The sequence below is a fragment of the Diabrotica undecimpunctata genome, unplaced genomic scaffold, assembly GCF_040954645.1.
Source record: "Diabrotica undecimpunctata isolate CICGRU unplaced genomic scaffold, icDiaUnde3 ctg00002376.1, whole genome shotgun sequence".
Taxonomy (NCBI): domain Eukaryota; kingdom Metazoa; phylum Arthropoda; class Insecta; order Coleoptera; family Chrysomelidae; genus Diabrotica; species Diabrotica undecimpunctata.
This window is the reverse complement of record NW_027313554.1, coordinates 1-19,307: the sequence shown is the minus strand read 5'-3', so window position 1 is coordinate 19,307 and position 19,307 is coordinate 1. Positions and strand designations below refer to the sequence as shown.

General features: G+C 34.4%; 2 protein-coding genes across 2 annotated transcripts; both read right to left on the bottom strand.

Annotated features, from left to right (window-relative positions):
* Positions 1–3,191: 3,191 nt before the first annotated feature.
* On the bottom strand, positions 3,192–5,419 carry LOC140431967 (acaloleptin A-like). Its single transcript, XM_072519834.1, has 2 exons — positions 5,270–5,419; positions 3,192–4,504 (listed from the first exon to the last, which is right to left on the bottom strand). Exon 2 carries the CDS (start codon positions 4,422–4,424, stop codon positions 3,285–3,287), a length of 1,140 nt encoding a protein of 379 aa, XP_072375935.1. The 5' UTR covers positions 4,425–4,504; positions 5,270–5,419; the 3' UTR covers positions 3,192–3,284.
* Positions 5,420–16,861: 11,442 nt separating this feature from the next.
* LOC140431966 (acaloleptin A-like) lies at positions 16,862–19,238 on the bottom strand. The gene is made up of 2 exons (XM_072519833.1): positions 19,087–19,238; positions 16,862–18,331 (listed from the first exon to the last, which is right to left on the bottom strand). The coding sequence occupies exon 2, from the start codon at positions 18,316–18,318 to the stop codon at positions 16,924–16,926; it is 1,395 nt and encodes a 464-aa protein (XP_072375934.1). The 5' UTR covers positions 18,319–18,331; positions 19,087–19,238; the 3' UTR covers positions 16,862–16,923.
* Between the last annotated feature and the right edge of the window lie 69 nt (positions 19,239–19,307).

Genomic DNA, 19,307 nt, shown 5'->3' with positions numbered 1-19,307 from the left:
ACTTTTTCAGATATATTGTACTGCAAAGAAACACACATTTGCCTCGTGATCCATAAAACGTTCTCTGCTGTTTCTTCTTCGAGATGAAAGAATCTGTGTAAGTGTTCCTCTGCTAATCCTATCGGCTTTGGTCCTAGGGTAACAAGAGGAAATAAAATTTGGCATTAAAATTTCAAGGAACTTGTTGTTTTTCAAAGTATTCTTGATTGTTTTAAAGACATTTTCTTTCGATAATCCCATTTCTGTACGACCTATAGTTATTATATATAAAATTATTGCAAAACCAAAAATAACCTAAAACTTCTTTAAAATAGAGAGTTATTATAATAATATACATATAATTTAATTGATTGATTTGTCGCAAATAAAAAATCGGATCGGTGGCCACCGTATTATCTAATAGGGCAGTCCTCCTACTAATTTGGGAAAACTATTTTTCCATGAAAAGAGAATAGGAGAACGTGCCACAGTTGGTACTTATTTTTTTGAGTGTTTACCATATTCGTTTTAATTGGTAGATCTGGATTACATCAAAAATTATGGCATATCTGTCTTTACAAGTGTACTCTTCTCCTAGTTCTGTCTTGGACGCTCAATTATGTTTAAATTCTTTTCGATCGGTATTTCAAGTTTCTACAAGAGAGTTCCTTGAGTGAAGCTTACTTATCGTCGACTTTATATGAAAAGTACCAAAGTCCCAAAATAAGTCGGTAAAAATGAGATTTTTGCGCCATCTGATTAATATTCATGGTATGTATACATAGCAGGACAATAACTTTCAAAAAAGTCAACCGATGTCGCTAGAACAGAAAAACGGAATTCTACCCAACTCCACGATGTTTGTGAATAAGGTAGAAAGCTCAAAAGAGTGAAAAATATATTAAGTGATCCTAAGACATGACAGTATAATAGAAATAAAAAGAAAAGGGAACAAGGACTGTCCTACCTAGAAAGAAAAGAAAATAAATACATTGCTGAAGAAGATGGGAGACGATTTAAATAAAGATGTTTGTGTAGCAAAGAAAAAAGTACGAACATTCAATGTTTCAAAATATCTGAAAATAAAAGACTTGAAATGAAAAGAAAATTGATGTTTCCAGCAGGGTGCTTAAACACACAACTAAAAGAGCCAGGCATAGGACAAATGAAGTTGATAGCAGAAGGAACTATTCACTAGATTACTTTCTCGATATAAAAAAACACGAAAGAATTATAAGACCAAGTTTTCTAACATACTTAATTTATCAGGAAGAAAAATTACAAAATGGTTAAGTGTCAACGAATAGTTAGACAAGAGAAAGCTAGGAAAGAAGGACAAAACAGACACTTGAAGGAATCTGAAATGTGCAGATAAGAGACAGGGTGTGCAATTATTTTTCAACCATTTTCCAAAATCAGAATCTAATTATTGTCGTTAATCTACGACGAAGGCTGACGGACACTATTCTAAGTAACTGCGTCAATTATGACAAAGTCCTAAGTCAAAATCATTTTTTAAATCAGTTGTGTCTTTGGCCAATTCCAATACGTGTAAAGCATAAAATTAAAGGTAATTTTCTTATATTCATTGGCGTGCGTATGTTTTCTATGGGTGTGGGGAGGGATTTATATGGCTCAGTGCAGGTAGCTAGTAAGTAGGCGTGGACTGTGTATCCTCTTGATATTGACCTGATATAGTAGGCACAGCTGTGGAAGTTGTAAAGGATGGCGAAAGGTGAAAGGCTGTAAAGGAAACTTTAAAAAATAGGCAAAAGAAACGAAATAAAATAGGTTAAAATAGGTCAACATGTAACAATAGCCTCATATCATTTTGAAAGAGTGGAGCGTTTTTAAATATCTCGGAGCAACCATCACCCACAGATACCGATGTTACAGGTGGGAAAAAAAGGGAAAATTATACTCAAAAAACAGGATATATAAAACAGTGATTAGGTCGGTGCTCATGTATGGATGTGGGACGTGGACGTTAACAAACGCAATGGAAAGAAAACTCAGATGTTTTGGGAGAAAAATCCTCTGAAGGATATTTAGACCCTATACCCTATTACGAAACGAATACTAACCAATACTGAATGAACAAATGCCAAAGTCAAACAGATAGATAACGCTAGCGATGTCGTCCAAAAAATAAGTTACCTAAAAACCGCATTGCCAAGTTAATCTGGAAAGAGGCCAGGACAGGAAGAAGGCCCTTGGGATGCCTACGAAGGCAACGGAGAGGTACCATATTGTCAAATTTAAGATCAATGGGGTTACCTAACGACCCAACAATCATGGACGACCGAGTGAGATGGCAGGAAATTGTACAGTTAGCCAAGACCCACTCTGGGCTGTAGTGTTCCAAGAAGAAAGAAAGAAAGAAAAACAAGTTCTGCCGAGTGAGACACTTAAGTATTTTAGGAATTAGGCTGCAATCGTAAGGAGACGAAATATTTTTAAAGATAGGCATGTACGTTTGTTCAGTAGTTCTTAATACTTTATAGCTTTTAGCAAGTGTCCAGTCGTCTGCGTACCTGAACTTATTTTCTCTTTCTGCTGATTGTAAAGTGATCTTTGACGTCAAATAGAAGATGGCTACCATATTTTTTTTGACACAGGTAGCGCCCAGTAAATTAAAGTATGGATTATTTACTGTTAATCTCAGTCGAACTTTGTTTTCGAGTGGATTCGATATCATTTATTTTAAAAATATGTACAAACTTTGGGATTTGGCTCTATCGGTGTCTTCTATTAGAAGCTTCTATATGTTATAAAAGACCACAAAGATAATTATACAAGTATCTATCTTGTAACAACTACAATAATTTGTACGAAAGCCACAGTAGTGTAAGAAAAAAACATGCACTTTTTATAAACTTTTCCCGTAGATTGTGAAATCATAAACCCTTTCACTACGGGAAATTTTTTTTTATGAAAAGGCAATCGAAGCTTTGTTTCAATCGTTAATATAATGCTATAACTTTTTCTTTTAGTTATAGTCTTGTCATTATCATTCCTGTTTTATTTTCTTCGTCCTGTTCTAAAGGATGTTATAATTTTTTAAATATTGTCGTTTTTTTTTCTGAATAATTGGATATTCTCCAAATTTTAATGTAACACGATGCTCGCTTTCTTTTATTTTTCTTTTTCATATTTCTGTTATTCCACCTATTTCTTTTTTTAGAGTCTATATATAAAAAAAAAACATAAAATTTTTTTAAATAAAAACATTTAATTTTATACAAATCAAATCATACAAAAAATAAATAATAGATTTTAATGAATAAAAATAAATAAATATAATTTTAAAATTTCCAAGTACCACCTACATGCCACGTGGGTTTAGCTCTATTGGGTCCATGAACAACTTTGCTCCATCCAGCTTGAAAGTCATGGTCTTTACCTTTATTTCTGACCTCTACTCCAGCATTGGTGTTACCATTTCCATCACCGTTAGCTCCAGGGTTTACCTCCCAATCTGGCTTTGGTGATCTCTTAAATCTCCAGGTACCACCCACATGCCATGTTGGTTTAGCTCGGTTGGGTCCATGGACAACTTTGTTCCATCCAGCCTCAAAGTCATGATCTTTACCCTTATTTCTCACTTCTACACCAGCATTAGTGTTACCATTTCCATCACCATTAGCTCCAGGATTTACTTCCCAATCTGGCTTTGGTGATCTCTTGAATCTCCAGGTACCACCTACATGCCACGTTGGTTTAGCTCTGTTGGGTCCATGGACAACTTTGTTCCATCCAGCCTCAAAGTCATGATCTTTGCCTTTATTTCTTACTTCTACACCAGCATTTGTGTTACCATTTCCATCACCGTTAGCTCCAGGATTTACTTCCCAATCTGGCTTTGGTGACCTTTTGAATCTCCAGGTACCACCCACATGCCATGTTGGTTTAGCTCTGTTTGGTCCATGGACAACTTTGTTCCATCCAGCCTCAAAGTCATGATCTTTGCCTTTATTTCTTACTTCTACACCGGCATTAGTGTTACCATTTCCATCACCATTAGCTCCAGGGTTTACTTCCCAATCTGGCTTTGGTGATCTTTTGAATCTCCAGGTACCACCTACATGCCATGTTGGTTTAGCTCTGTTTGGTCCATGAACAACTTTATTCCATCCAGCTTCAAAGTCATGATCTTTGCCTTTATTTCTTACTTCTACACCAGCATTAGTGTTACCATTTCCATCACCGTTAGCTCCAGGATTTACTTCCCAATCTGGCTTTGGTGATCTTCTAAATCGTATTGTACCACCAACGTGCCAAGTTGGCTTTCCTTTGTTGGGTCCATGGACAACCTTGTTCCAGCCAGCTTCAAAATCGTGATTCTCTCCCTTTTTGTTTACTTCTACCCCTGCATTAACATTTCCTTTGCCATCACCGTTGACATCTGGATGTACTTCCCAAGGTTCTGGCTTTTTTTTTGTCATCCTTAGCGTCAGTTACGGCTAATATTGCTATTAGCAATAAGCACAATGAGGTAATGGTAAATTTCATTTCGATTTCGAACCTGAAAAAAAAAAAATCTATGTTTAAAATGTTATAAATATAGAGATGATTAAAAAAAAAATAACAGATTTTCAAATATCACAAAGAGGCTTCTGAAGTTTGAATGGTTATTTATCGAAAGATGTTGAAAATCATTCGAAATATAGTCTGAATATTTTGACAAAACCTGTGATAAAGTGATATTTTCAGGTATTCAAATTGTATCTTGAATACCTAAGTGAAAAAAACTGCAAAATTTTGGCGACATGATGGAAAGTGTGGGGAAAATTAAGACTTAATCTTAATATGTAAATGTCAAACAATCCGAAAATTTTTTAAAACATTGTCAAAATATTCTGGACGACAAGGTCACTTATGTAAAAATCTTTACCAAAATTGTTTGAGTTTAAAGTTAGAGTTGAAGATAAATAGAAAATACCAAAGTCTGCGCGAAACGCAAAACAACTTTTTGGGAATTATCTTTGTCAACAGAAAACAGAACCAAAGAAAATATAGTACAAGTATAATATTAATAGAACCATATTTCTCTTTTCTTGAACTCATTTAATGAAATAAAGTTAGTCAAAACACAGTAACAACAAACAACACAATTAAAAATTATATTGATCAGTTATCAGCTACGATTTTGTTACAAAGGAAGCAAATATATTTTTAAAATAATAAAGACATGAAAGGAACTCTAATCTGAATAATAAACTAATAGACATAGAAATATAAAAAAAGTCTAAGAAAAATGTTAAAAATCATATCAAAACTCTCTACATACCTGTATATTGTTCGAATATGTACTAAGTGTAATATCTTTGTCTTCGATGTCTTCAGTTACAAACGTTGAATGTGACTTGTATTCGTAGGACGAAGGCTTGCATCTTATAGTGCAAATATGTCGAGATTACTGGTACTTTACTTTTACCGCAAATATGCAGTATCAATGTTTATGTTTGATTTTGCAAACTAATGTATTGAGATAAGAAACGGGACTTTACTGTATAGTATTTAGAAAATTTTATGTTTTTCTAATAATAATATTTTCTTACGAATTATGTTAATATGTATTGTATTGTAATTGAACATTATATGAATTTGTCAATATTATTTTGGGATCCTCCATCGTTGGTATTTTTTAGTTTACGTTATATAGTATTTCTAAGAACAAAAAAGTTCAAAAACAATTTTTTTATATGATTTTCATACATCAATTAGTTATCAACATTTTTTTTATTAAATCCACAAGGAAAATAAATTCCTGTAGCTGGCTGTATACCATTTATCACAAAAAAAAAGGTTTAATCTTTGTATGTAGGTATATTTAAAAACCCTTAAAAGGGCTACATCAAAAAACACAAACTTTTTGGTAACTTCATTTTTTGTAAAGGGTTGTACCCTAATATTTTGGTGGCTCAGGCATGTTAACCTGCTTTTTAACCTGATGATGGAATTATTATTCCGAAAACGTTTGTGTTTTTTGATGTAGCCCTTTTTAAGGGTTTTTAAATATACCTACATACAAAGATTAAACCTCATTTTTTTATACTTTTTTTTTCGTCTTTATAGAGGGGGGGTCTGGAATCTTCAAAAGACATCTCAGTCCAGGACGCCGCCTGACTAACTTTAGTGCAGGATTCGTTCTTCGTACTCCCGGCGATAGTTCCCGAGGTACTTTAAAATGCCCTCTCGTCGCCGAGTCTACGCCGAACGCCTACCTGGCTAAACCAGACCCTCCTCTGTCATCCAGCGATCCGGAAGCCGAATGGCCGCTGTAAGGCCGGCATTACTTCCGAATCACTACCTTTATTCATTCATTCTCCATTTATACACATCCACACTATATTCATCAGCAAGGAGGCTCCCTGTCTCGTTCCAGGTAGCGCGTAGAAGACACTCATCGCTCCTAGTTCGGCATCATTCCCAGATGGGCATTTCCTCCTTCCCCACAGTCTGACTCACGCATTCTAACTCATACAGTGTGACTAACTTTTCTAGCTTCACCTTTCAGCATCATTCCCTCTTACCTTTAGCGTTGGTCCAGCAGTCTTTCTTCCTCTTCCTTTTTCTTGATCCCTGCACGGATATAGCTGTGTATGTTAGTTATTATATTTTTTTTATACTGCTATAACGTTTCTCGATGATACACTTTTAGTGACCTCAAATGTTCCTTCAACGATTTCAGCCATTTTCTACGTGGTCTCTTTCTGTTTTTAGTACCTACTTCGGAGGTAATCAAGAGTTTTGGGATTCTATCAGTCTTTTTTCTAGCGATATGATTCAACCATCTGCCTTCTTATTTTTTTCCCAGACCAGAATGAATACAATTGTTGATATAGAGTTTTCTTGAATAACCATCATTGATAGCAAAATTGATAGATATGCGCCAATATATGCATAACTTACTCTGAGATAGCGCGTAATTCATGATCGGCTATATAATTTTTTTATGGATAAACGTTTAGCGACATAACGAATACAGTATATTTAAATGCAATTAACAGCACTTACATAGTTAAATTTTATACAACATATTTATACTAGATAAATACCCTATTAGTTTTCTGCAGTCAAAATTATTTCCAAGTACGGTTTGGAAGTTATTTGGGATATCATACACGCGTCTTTCCATGGTATATTTAGGACAGTAAATTAGGAAATGGTCTATACGGTCTACTACGTGACAACTCTGAGCATAAAGTTGACACTAACCAAACATTTCAAATGTTTATTACTTCTTCTGGTTTATATAAGCTTAAACGTGTTCCAGTTAGTACAAAGATGACAAAGACGACAAACTGATAAAAAAACATACATGCAATGGTTTAATAATGAATTAGGGTCTTACAGATCTAATCTTTCTTGTATTAAACACATTGCAGATGCCATTATGGATACCGATTTGTTCAAAGTATATAAACAACAAAAATTTAAATATACTCAGCAATTACAAATTGCTAAAAGGTCAGATTACAGTGATTTTATTACTAATTCCAATAATAAACCTAGAGACTGCTTTAAAATAGTAAATTTCGAATGAAACAATACAAGATCCAGTTCGTTACAAATTGATCTACCTCCAGACGAACTAAATCAAATTTTTACTACAATTGCAGAGAATACAATTACATCTTTTCCCACTATTAACATCGATGTCCTTTTTAATGTCGTTATTTATTTATTTATCGTATGGCAATTACAACACATTTAGAACAAATACACAAACACTAGTAATATAGGTATTTGACAAACTTTAAATAGTTACAAACAAACATCAAGTGTATTTATATAATCAATTCACTCTGAAGTTGCAAACAGGAAGTCTTCAGGGCTACTATTGTAGGATCTTGAGGGACACTCTTAAATAATGTGGTCGATGGTTTGGTTCTCCCCACAGTCACATTGAGGAGACGGGTTCTTTCCCCATTTATGTAGCATGTATGCACATCTGCCATGTCTGGTTCGGATCCTATTTAGAGTGGACAATGTTTTGCGTGGAAGATCAAAACCTGGTGGCTTGTGGGTAATGCAGGGCATGTTATTTTGCCATTCGTTCCATTCTTGGGACCATGCATTCGTGATGTTGAACTCCTCATGTGTCATTCTTGCCGTTTTCATTGGTGGTTTTCTAGAACGGAGACGGGTATTTCGTGCATCCTCGGTATCTTGGTGGATCGGCAGGTTTATATTGTTCATGATCTTTTTGTATTCACGTGTAAGTGCGTCCACTCGTTGTAAATGTGGAGATGAGATGTGACTTAATACTGGAAGCCATTGGGTGGGAGTTGATTTAATTGTACCAGCTATCATCCTCATAGTGCTGTGCAGCTGATTGTCGACCTTTTTTACGTGTGGACTGTGTAGCCAGACTGGAGCACAATATTCAGCGGTCGAGAAAACAAGGGCTAAGGCAGTAGAGCGGAAAGTGGAAACCGATGCTCCCCAGGTGGTAACGCAGAGCTTCTGTATAGTGTTATTTCTTGTACTCAACTTTTGGGCAGTTTTTGTTAAATGCTCTTTAAATGATAGCGTTCTGTCTAGTGTTACGCCCAGGGTAGTTCGGTGTTTTGTTGTGGGTAAGTGTGGTATTTTCAAACCGTATGTTGAGTTCCTTTCCAGCAAGTTTATTGTTCAAGTGAAAGCAACTAACTTCTGTTTTGGATGCATTTGGTTGAAGTCGCCACTTGCGAAAATATTTGCCCAATGTATATAAGTCTGCCGTCAGAACTTCTTCAGACGTTTCTAGTATTCTGTCGTTAAACAAACTGAACACTTTGGAGCTTCATTCTTTGAGAATAGGTGTGCGTGTTTATACTTACTATGGACCAGTCTGAAACGTGTAAGGATTACTTGAGATCTTCAATTCTGATTGTTGCTGTTGGTTGCCACGGTGAAATGCTACTATTTATCTGTTTTAGTTTCGAAACCGAATTTTTCCACTCCCGGTTTCACGCACTTAACACTTTATTTTTGAAAAAGGCTTTTTACATCTGCTAATTCATTGCATTCGACACCAATGTGGATAGGTATCCACAAGCAGTTTACTGTTCTGAGTTCTTTTTGGGCTTTGTGAAGTTCCAATTTTATCATTTTCTCTATAGGATGTTTCCAATAGAGATTTTTCATGGGTTTAATTGCACTGAGACAGTCGGAAAAAATGAAACTAGAGAAGATGTGTTTAATATGTATTGTAGGGCTTTGAACAATTCAAAAAGTTCTGATAAGTATATGGTAAAATAAGTGTGAAGGTCAAATTTTAAGGGACCGTCTGATGTAATAATAGCTGCACCAACTCCCTGTTCAGTTTTTGATACATCGGTAGATATTTTAAACCAATCGTTATACTGCTGGTTCAAGATAGGGCTCAGCTCTGCTTTAAAGATTGCTGGATTTGTTTGATGCTTAATATTTAAACTTGGTGATGCATTGATTTTCGGCTCTTCAATAGTCCATGAAGACCAATTGTCAGAGGAGTTTACTTCAAAAACTTTTGGAAATTGAATATTTAATTTAGAACAGTACATTCGAATTCTTGCATAGTAAGGTTTTGGTGTTTAAAACCTAATATTGAAGTAGTTCATGTACTTATCGTTGAAGGTATTGTCATACAAAGGTTTGCTTGGATCTAGGTCAGTGGAAGTTGCCTTGTGAATAGTGTTAAATATATTCTTAAGTAAAGTAAAGATGGCTCATCTGCTTCACTTTCCAAGTAAGCTTTCCAAGTAAACTTAGAATGCTCCAAGAGCAATTCTAATGCTAAGATTGTGTACAGTATCAAACTTTCTACTTAAAGAATCAGAACAACAGGTAATATTAATTAAAAGCATATTTAGTTGGATGTATTTAAGTGTATCAAGAACGAAAGATGGAAATTTATTTTCAATGAACGTTTTTGCGAGTTCTAGCAGCCGTGATATAGGGCTACTACTACTTTCCTTTAATAAAAAAGTTTTTGTTTTTTTTAAGTTGGACGAATTTTCGGCTTAAGAATCGCCTTACATTGTGAGGCTTAATTTCAGGTGAAATTATATCACGAACGGTGCGTTTTTGAGAGTTAGATTCTTGAGTAATACTTGTTATTTTAGTTGTAGTGTTGTAGTAGTTGTAGAATATTAGGATGCTAACATTGGGTCTTGTTGTAGTGGATGTATTTATTTCGAAACTGCACTATTTGAAACGTGGTAAATTGACGTTTGTTCTTCTGATGGTGTATGTATTTGTTGCAAAACTGCATTATTAAGTCTGGGTAAAGATTTTTCGTTACTTGAATGTTGATCTTTTAGAACTGTGGATTCGGAACATTGAGATGCTTTGTGACCAGGCTTCTTGCAGTTATAGCAGGCCATGCCATCTTGGATTAAAGCCCTTAAAAATCCTATAGGACGTATTGTCAAACTCAAGTAGAAATGATTCTGGAAGTTTTAAGCTTAGTCCAAAACTATGTATAATCACGGGTACTTTATTTTTGGTTTTTTATTTCTTTTAGCTAACTGTAGTAATTTCGGCTTAAAAGAACTATGGATGAGAACTATAGAAAAAAAAATGGAAATGTTTTCATCCTTTAAACATTATTTTATTTTATATACTGCCCAGGAATATGTTGGTTGCTTATTTAAAATTTCCAAATGTTATGGGGCATTATCCAAAACTATAATAGATGGTTCATGTAAACTTGGAAGCAATTTCTCTTTCAACCATTTTACAAACATCTCCGTATTCATGTTATCGTGATAATCCGCTGATGTTGATTTTAACGAAAACACAAGATCTGCTTCATCAATACAACAATGTTTTTTATCCCCATGCAATATAATATATGTCTCTTTCCCTCAGTATCAGTGTGTTTGATGGATTTTATACTCTCGTCCTGCCAAGTCCGTTTTATTCAATCTTTAGCAAAAATTCAAGTTTTGTCTAAATAAACAAATCAAGCGTGTTCTGTTTTAAAATTATTATATTTTCTTAAAATCTGGATATTTTTGTAAACGACACTAGGTCTTTCACACAAGGCTTTTGTATTGTCTTCCATTTTGAACTGAATCCCAATATGTTTGAAAACTCCTCAGAGACTTACCATGGAAATTTCGAATGTATTCCTATCTTTTAATTTTTTTTAACACCGTCTCTACAGAAATATGTTCTTTCTTTTTACGCCCATTTATAACTACAACCTTTAAGAATATCTTTAGTCTTAAGGTGTGGTCTACGTTTACATTGCGCGACCTCTAATGCACTATTTACACTTTTTCTGTTTTTCAAAACTGACTTGAGTTTTGTCTCATTAATACACGATGCATCCCACACACGTTTATGTATTTATAACTTTTTTTACCGAAGGTACTTCCGGATCTTTTTCTATAGAGGAGGATGTAACATATCATGGAGCATTTACTATAGACCATAATATTTTATGTTGGAAGCGTTAGAGGATTGCAAGACGAGAATTACTAGTGGTGGTATATAAGCAGTTTGTTATCCAATGTTAATTTAGATTTTCGACCAATTAACCAGTACATATGTATAAATTTAAAGCCCAGTTGTTTTCTTTTGCTAAATATGTGCTTCTGCCAGGTTAGTCGTTTATCAAGATCCATCGATCTTCAGGAATGAAAATAAATCCTGAAACAGGCCAAGACGCAAAAAGAGTTGTCAAGCCAGTGATGATGAGGATGATGATGATGATGATGATGATAAAACTTTTTTAATAAAATGCACGAAATAAAGCACATACAAACACACTGGTTATTTCTAATGATATCGAATAATACTAAAAGTTTATGATTCAAAGCAATACTTCTAGGATCAAATTTATGGAGGTCAGCAAAACAAATATATAATCGATAATGATCAGATCGTGTGGAGTACGGCTAGAAAGACTCAAAAACATCACCTATTTGGCCACTAATGTTAATGGCAACTGTGATATCTTCTTCTTAAAGTGCCTATCCGTTCCGGATGTTGGCGATCATCACGGCTATCTTTACTTTGTTTATTGCAGCGCGGAACAGTTCAGTGATAGTCGTGTTATACCACTTTCGTAAATTTTGAAGCCAGGAAATGCGTCTTCTTCCGGTCCTTTTCTTAGTCTTACCATTTACTTTCCCTTGGAGAATCAGCTGGAGAAGGCCGTAACGTTCTTGATTTCTCATTACATGTCCTAGATATTTCAACTTTTTAGTTTTGACGGTCATGAGAATTTCACATTCTTTCCCCATTCTACGCAGGACCTCCACATTAGTAACTCTGTCAACCCAGGATATACGTAAGATGCGCCTATAACACCACATTTCGAAAGCTTCGAGCCGATTCATAGATGCAACAGTCAGTGTCTATGCTTCCATTCCGTAGAGCAGAACTGTGAATATGTAGCAGTTCAATAGACGGCATTTTGTTTTTAATGATGTCTCGACTGTTGAAAATGGTTCTCATTCTAACGAATGCTGCTTTTGCTTTTATTATTCGCTGTTTAATTTCTGTTGAGTGGTCCCATTGGCTATTTAAATTGGTGCCTAGATATGTATATTGCTCGACTCTTTCGATATTCCGTTGGTTGATTGTACGTTGAGCGTTTAGTATTGGTTTTTTACTGATTGTCATAAATTTGGTTTTCTTTATGTTAAGAGCTAGTCCGTATCTGTTGCTGACTTCTGTTATGCGATTTGTTAATATCTGTAAGTCATTCAGATTACCGGCAAAAACTATAGTGTCATCTGCATATCTAATGTTATTCAACCATTCACCGTTTATTAGTATTCCTTTTGCACAACCGTCTAAAGCTTCCTTAAATACCCATTCAGAATCAATATTGAACAACAATGGAGACAAAATACAGCCCTGTCATACTCCACGTTCTATTGCAATTTTATCAGTTAACTGGTCTTCTATTTTGATTTTGGCCGTTTGATTGTAGTAAATGTTTCTGATAATTCTAAGATCTTTGTTGTCAATTCCAATTTCTTGCATTAGAGTCATTAATTTGTCATGTTTTACTCTGTCAAATGCCTTCTGGTAATCTATAAAGCATACGTATATGTCACAATTTACATCCCTGCATATTTGAAATAGCACCTGTACAGCAAAAAGGGCCCCCCGTGTTCCCAGAGCATCACGAAATCCGAATTGTGTTCTTGTTAGTTGTTCCTCACATTTTGTATATATTCTTTTGTGAATAACCTTTAGAAATGTTTTAAGTAAATGGCTCATAAGGCTTATAATTCTATAGTCTTCGCACTTTCTCGCATTGGGTTTTTTTGGAAGATTTATAAAAGTTGACACTAACCACTCTTGGGGAACCACGCCCGTATCATATATACTCTTAAATATATTTGTCAACCATTTTATGCCATCATAGTCCATAAGTTTTAAGAATTCTGAGTGAAAATTATCAGGGCCTACTGCTTTACCATCTTTGGTGCTTTTGATGGCATATTTTACTTCTTCGACTATAAATGGTGGTCCAGATTCGCAATTGGTGTTTGTTGTAATACCAGTGTTATTTCGTATATCTTCAAAAGTTTTTTCCACGTATTTAATCCAAATATCTCTTTTATGCTCTATTTCCAGTACTATGTTTCCCTGATTATCTGTCAGGAATCCAGTGTTCTTGTGTTTATATAAGCCTGCCGCTTCTTTAATCTTTTTATGGAGGTTAAATGAATCATGTTTTTGTTGTAATGACTCTATCTCTGTACAGTTTGAGCTAAACCAATTTTCTTTTGCTATAGCCCTTTTTATTTCGTTATTTATGTTGTTGTAGTATTTATTCCTTATTGTCTTTAGCTTCTCTTCTGTCTTCCATCTTACATAGAATCTCCTCCGTCATCCATTCGTTTTTATTTGTTCTTTTAGGTTTTAAGTACGAGCCCATGGTTTTTCTGTACGAGCCCACGTTTTTTCTTTTAGGCGTTTTTGTACCTTTTCCTTTACTGTTTTATTTTTCAGTTGGTTAATATCGTACTTCATAATTTTTGGTCTTTGAACTTTCTTTAAACTAAGTTTCATTTTGGCGATAAGTGGATTGTGGTTCGAATTTATGTCGGATCCCGGGTACGCTTTAACAGATGTTATAGAGTTTCTAAATCGTTTGTTAATAAGAATATAGTCTATTTGATTTCGTACTGTGTAATCTGGAGTATTTTGTGGAGATTTCCACGTATATAGTCGTCTTGGAGGAAGATCATAAAAGGTGTTTGTCACTACGAGCTGTTCTTCAGTTGCAAATTCAATCAAACGGTCTCCGCGTTCATTACGTTCTCCTAGGCCAAAGGATCCACTAAATTTCCACTTTGTCCTTTGCCAACTTTGGCATTAAAGTCTCCCATTATTAGTATTACTGTGATATAAGAAAATATATAAATAAAGATATTACAATAAGACTTTATACAGTTTATTGTACAGAATGAAGAGTTTGGAGATACTGATGAAAATATTAAAAAACTTTGATATGTGGATCTACCAAAGAGTAAACCGAATTAGAGTAGTTTTGCGAATGAAAAAGAAAACGAAATTCACAAGAAGAAGAAGAATAATCTTCTACATCTCTACATACGGGGCAAAATCGATAGAAGAAGAAACCCAGGCCGAACAAGAACATCCTGGCTCTGTAATCTTCGAGAGTGGTACCGTAAGACATCCGCTGATATATTTCTAGATATCAAGATTCAATAAAATAAGAAGTATTCACTTCAAAATGCCGCAAACGAAATTATTACATTTACCATGAATGCCAATGTTAGATTATTGGGAAAGATAGAAGAAGAAGAAAATTAGGTACATATGTGTCAAATCCCAAAATACTATTCGATTACGTAATACTGATAAATTGATTTATTATTGAATACAAAAATATAACACGCTACTAAAAATAAGTGATTTAAAATGATTGTTTAATAATAAAGTAAAGTCCCGTGTTGATCTTCTAAAAGGTCTAATAAATTCGACACTGAATCTTTCATGTAATGCAAAGAAACACACATTTGCCTCGCCAGCCATAAAACGTGCTCTGCTGTTTCTTCTTCTAGATGACAGAATCTGTATTCATCTGCTAATCCCATCGGCTTTGGTCCTAGGGTAACAAGAAGAACTAAAATTTGGCATTACAATTTCAAGGGATTTGTTGTTTTTCAAAGTAATATTGATTGTGTTTAAGACATTTTTTTCGATAATTCCATTTCTGTAAGACCTGTAATTATTTACAATAAAATTAATGCAAAACCAAAAATAACTTTATTTATAACATAAAGAGTTGGTTATATAATTAAAATAAGCGTATACAAACAATCTTACCGACAACAATAATAAAGTTTACAAACTAACATCAAAGTTGTTTAAAATATTATTATATTAATTATAAACATCGAAGAAATAAATATAAATATATTTAATTGATTGTTTTGTCGCAGATAAAAATCGGATAAGTGCCCACCGTATTATCTAATCGGGCAGTCTTCCTTCTAATTTGGGAAGACTATTTTTCCATGAAAAGAGAATAGGAGAACATGCTACAGTTTGTACTTATTTTGTTGAGTGTTTACCATATTCGTTTTGATTGATAGATCTGTATTACTTGAAACATATGGCATATCTCTCTTTACAGGCGCTGTACTCTTCTGCCAGTCCTATTTTGGACGCTCAATTATGTTTAAGTTCTTTTCGATCGGTATTTTGGAAGTTTCTACAAGAGAGTTTCTTGTAGAAAGTAGGTAAAAGTGAGATTATTGCGCCATCTGATTAATATTTATGGTATGTATGCATAGCAGGACAATAACTTTCAAAAAAGTCAATCGATGTCGCTTAGAACAGAAAAACGGAATTCTACCCAAAAGAGCGTAGGCGCAAAATTTCGGGCCAATGCTTTTTAAATGCATTCATTTTTTTTCGAATCCCGAGTAAACTAATAAGTCTTTTTGAAAAATTTAAACGCACAATGAAAGAATACATTATCACTGAGGGCCAAAAGTCCCTGACAACTTCTATAATGTTTATTTTAATACGTTACAGGGGTGAAAAAGAAGAGAAAATTTAGTATGATTTTTAATTTCAAATATCTCATTCAAAAAAACTTTTTATTTATTCTAAGGGACTTTCGGCCCCCGGTAATAATGTAATCTCTTATTATGCGTTTAAATTTTTCAAAAGTATTAGTTAGTTTTCTCAGGATTCGAAAAAAATGAATGCATTTAAAAAGCATTGGCCCGAAATTTTGCGCCTACGCTCTTGATATTAGAGTTAACATAAAGATCTAATAATGTAAAATAAATGTAAACTAATAACTTTTAACGAGTTTTTACCCAGATATTTAGTGGCTCTAAACATGTACACCTGGACACTGATGATGGCATATGGATTCCGAAAACGTTTTGTCGTTTTGATATAGCCCGATTGGGTTTTTTAATATATAACTTTTATAAAGGAGTTTAATAAATTTTTTATGATACATGGTATACAGCCAGCTACAGGAACTTAGTTTTCTTTTGGTTATATTACTTTCTCTCCAACTAGTCTGTCAATATCTATCTTGGAGGCTTCTTCTTTTTATTACCTCATCAACCTTATCTCTAAATGATTATCCGTCTGCTGCTCTACCATGTTCGTTCAAATTTTGTTCCAACTATTCATACTGCTGCAACTTTTTAGGTAAAGTCGTGTTATTATCATTCCTGTTTTATTTTCTTCTTACCGTTCTAAATGCAATTTTTTTTTTAATTATTGTCGTTTTTTTCTTAATTATTGGATATTCTCCAAATTTTAGTTTAACACGATGCTGGGCTTACTTTTCCTTTTGTTCTCTTTAATATTTCTGTTATTTCACCTATGTCTTTGTTTAGGGTCTATATATAAAAATAAACATGAAAAATTTTAATTAAAAAAATTTAAATATATGTCATACAAAAAATAAATAATAAGAATAATGAACACAGCTAAATAAATATAATTTTAAAACTTCCAAGTACCACCTACATGCCACGTTGGTTTAGCTCTATTGGGTCCATGAACAACTTTGCTCCATCCCGCTTGAAAGTCATGGTCTTTATCTTTATTTCTGACCTCTACGCCAGCATTGGTGTTACCATTTCCATCACCGTTGGCTCCAGGGTTTACTTCCCAATCTGGCTTCGGTGATCTCTTGAATCTCCAGGTACCACCTACATGCCACGTTGGTTTAGATTTGTTGGGTCCATGGACAACTTTGTTCCATCCAGCCTCAAAGTCATGATCTTTACCCTTATTTCTCACTTCTACACCAGCATTAGTGTTACCATTTCCATCACCATTAGCTCCAGGGTTTACTTCCCAATCTGGCTTTGGTGATCTTTTGAATCTCCAGGTACCACCCACATGCCATGTTGGTTTAGCTCTGTTCGGTCCATGGACAACTTTGCTCCATCCAGCTTCAAAGTCATGATATTTGCCTTTATTTCTTACTTCTACACCAGCATTTGTGTTACCATTTCCATCACCGTTAGCTCCAGGATTTACTTCCCAATCTGGCTTTGGTGATCTCTTGAATCTCCAGGTACCACCTACATGCCACGTTGGTTTAGCTTTGTTGGGTCCATGGACAACTTTGTTCCATCCAGCTTTAAAGTCATGATCTTTACCCTTATTTCTCACTTCTACGCCAGCATTGGTGTTACCATTTCCATCACCGTTGGCTCCAGGGTTTACTTCCCAATCTGGTTTTGGTGATCTTTTGAATCTCCAGGTACCACCCACATGCCATGTTGGTTTAGCTCTATTGGGTCCATGAACAACTTTGCTCCATCCCGCTTGAAAGTCATGGTCTTTATCTTTATTTCTGACCTCTACGCCAGCATTGGTGTTACCATTTCCATCACCGTTGGCTCCAGGGTTTACTTCCCAATCTGGCTTTGGTGATCTCTTGAATCTCCAGGTGCCACCTACATGCCATGTTGGTTTAGCTCTGTTAGGTCCATGGACAACTTTGCTCCATCCAGCTTCAAAGTCATGATCTTTGCCTTTATTTCTTACTTGTACACCAGCATTAGTGTTACCATTTCCATCCCCATTAACTCCAGGATTTACTTCCCAATCTGGTTTTGGTGATCTTCTAAATCGTATTGTACCACCAACGTGCCAAGTTGGCTTTCCTTTGTTGGGTCCATGGACAACCTTGTTCCAGCCAGCTTCAAAATCATGATTCTCTCCCTTTTTGTTTACTTCTACACCTGCATTAACATTTCCTTTGCCATCACCGTTGACATCTGGATGTACTTCCCAAGGTTCTGGCTTCTTTTTGTCATCTTTAGCATCAGTTACAGCTAATATTGCTATTAGCAATAAGCACAATGAGGTAACGGTAAATTTCATTTCGAATTCGAATCTGAAAAAAAATATCTATATGAAAATGTTATAAATATAGAGATGATTAAAGAAAATAACAAATTCAAATATCACAAAGAGAATTTTGAAGTTTGATTGGTTATTTATCGAAAGATGTTGAAAATCATTCGAAATATAGTCTGAATATCGTGGTTAAACCTAAATGACATTTTCAGGTATTCAAATGGTATCTTGAATGCCTAAGTGACAAAAAACTGCAAAATTTTGGCGAAATGATGGAAAGTATGGGGAAAATTAAGACTTAATCTTAATATGTAAATGTCAAACAACTCGAAAATTTTTTAAAATATTGTCAAAATATTCTGGACGACAAGGTCACTTATGTAAAAATCTTTAGCAAAATTGTTTAAGAGTTTAAAGTTAGAGTTGAAGATAAATAGAAAATATAAAAATCTGCGCGGAAAACAAAACAACTTTTTGGGAATTATCTTTGTCAACAGAAAACAGAACCAAAGAAAATATAGTACAAGTATAATATTAATAGAAACGTATTTCTCTTTTCTTGAACTCATTTAATGAAATAACAGTTAGTCAAAACACAGTAACAACAAACAACACAATTAAAAATTATATTGATCAGATCAGCTACGATTTTGTTACAAAGGAAGCAAATATATTTTTTAAAATAATAAAGAGATGAAAGGAACTCTAATCTGAATCATAAACTAATAGACATAGAAATATAAAAAAAGTCTAAGAAAAATGTTAAAAATCATATCAAAACTCTCTACATACCTGTATATTGTTCGAATATGTACTAAGTGTAATATCTTTGTCTTCGATGTCTTCAGTTACAAACGTTGAATGTGACTTGTATTCGTAGGACGAAGGCTTGCATCTTATAGTGCAAATATGTCGAGATTACTGGTACTTTACTTTTACCGCAAATATGCAGTATCAATGTTTATGTTTGATTTTGCAAACTAATGTATTGAGATAAACTCTGAGATAGCGCG

What these genes read in the sequence shown, in the direction of transcription:
- LOC140431966 (XM_072519833.1), bottom strand. Translation starts at nt 18,318, where the DNA reads ATGAAATTTACCGTTACCTCATTGTGCTTATTGCTAATAGCAATATTA.
- LOC140431967 (XM_072519834.1), bottom strand. Translation starts at nt 4,424, where the DNA reads ATGACAAAAAAAAAGCCAGAACCTTGGGAAGTACATCCAGATGTCAAC.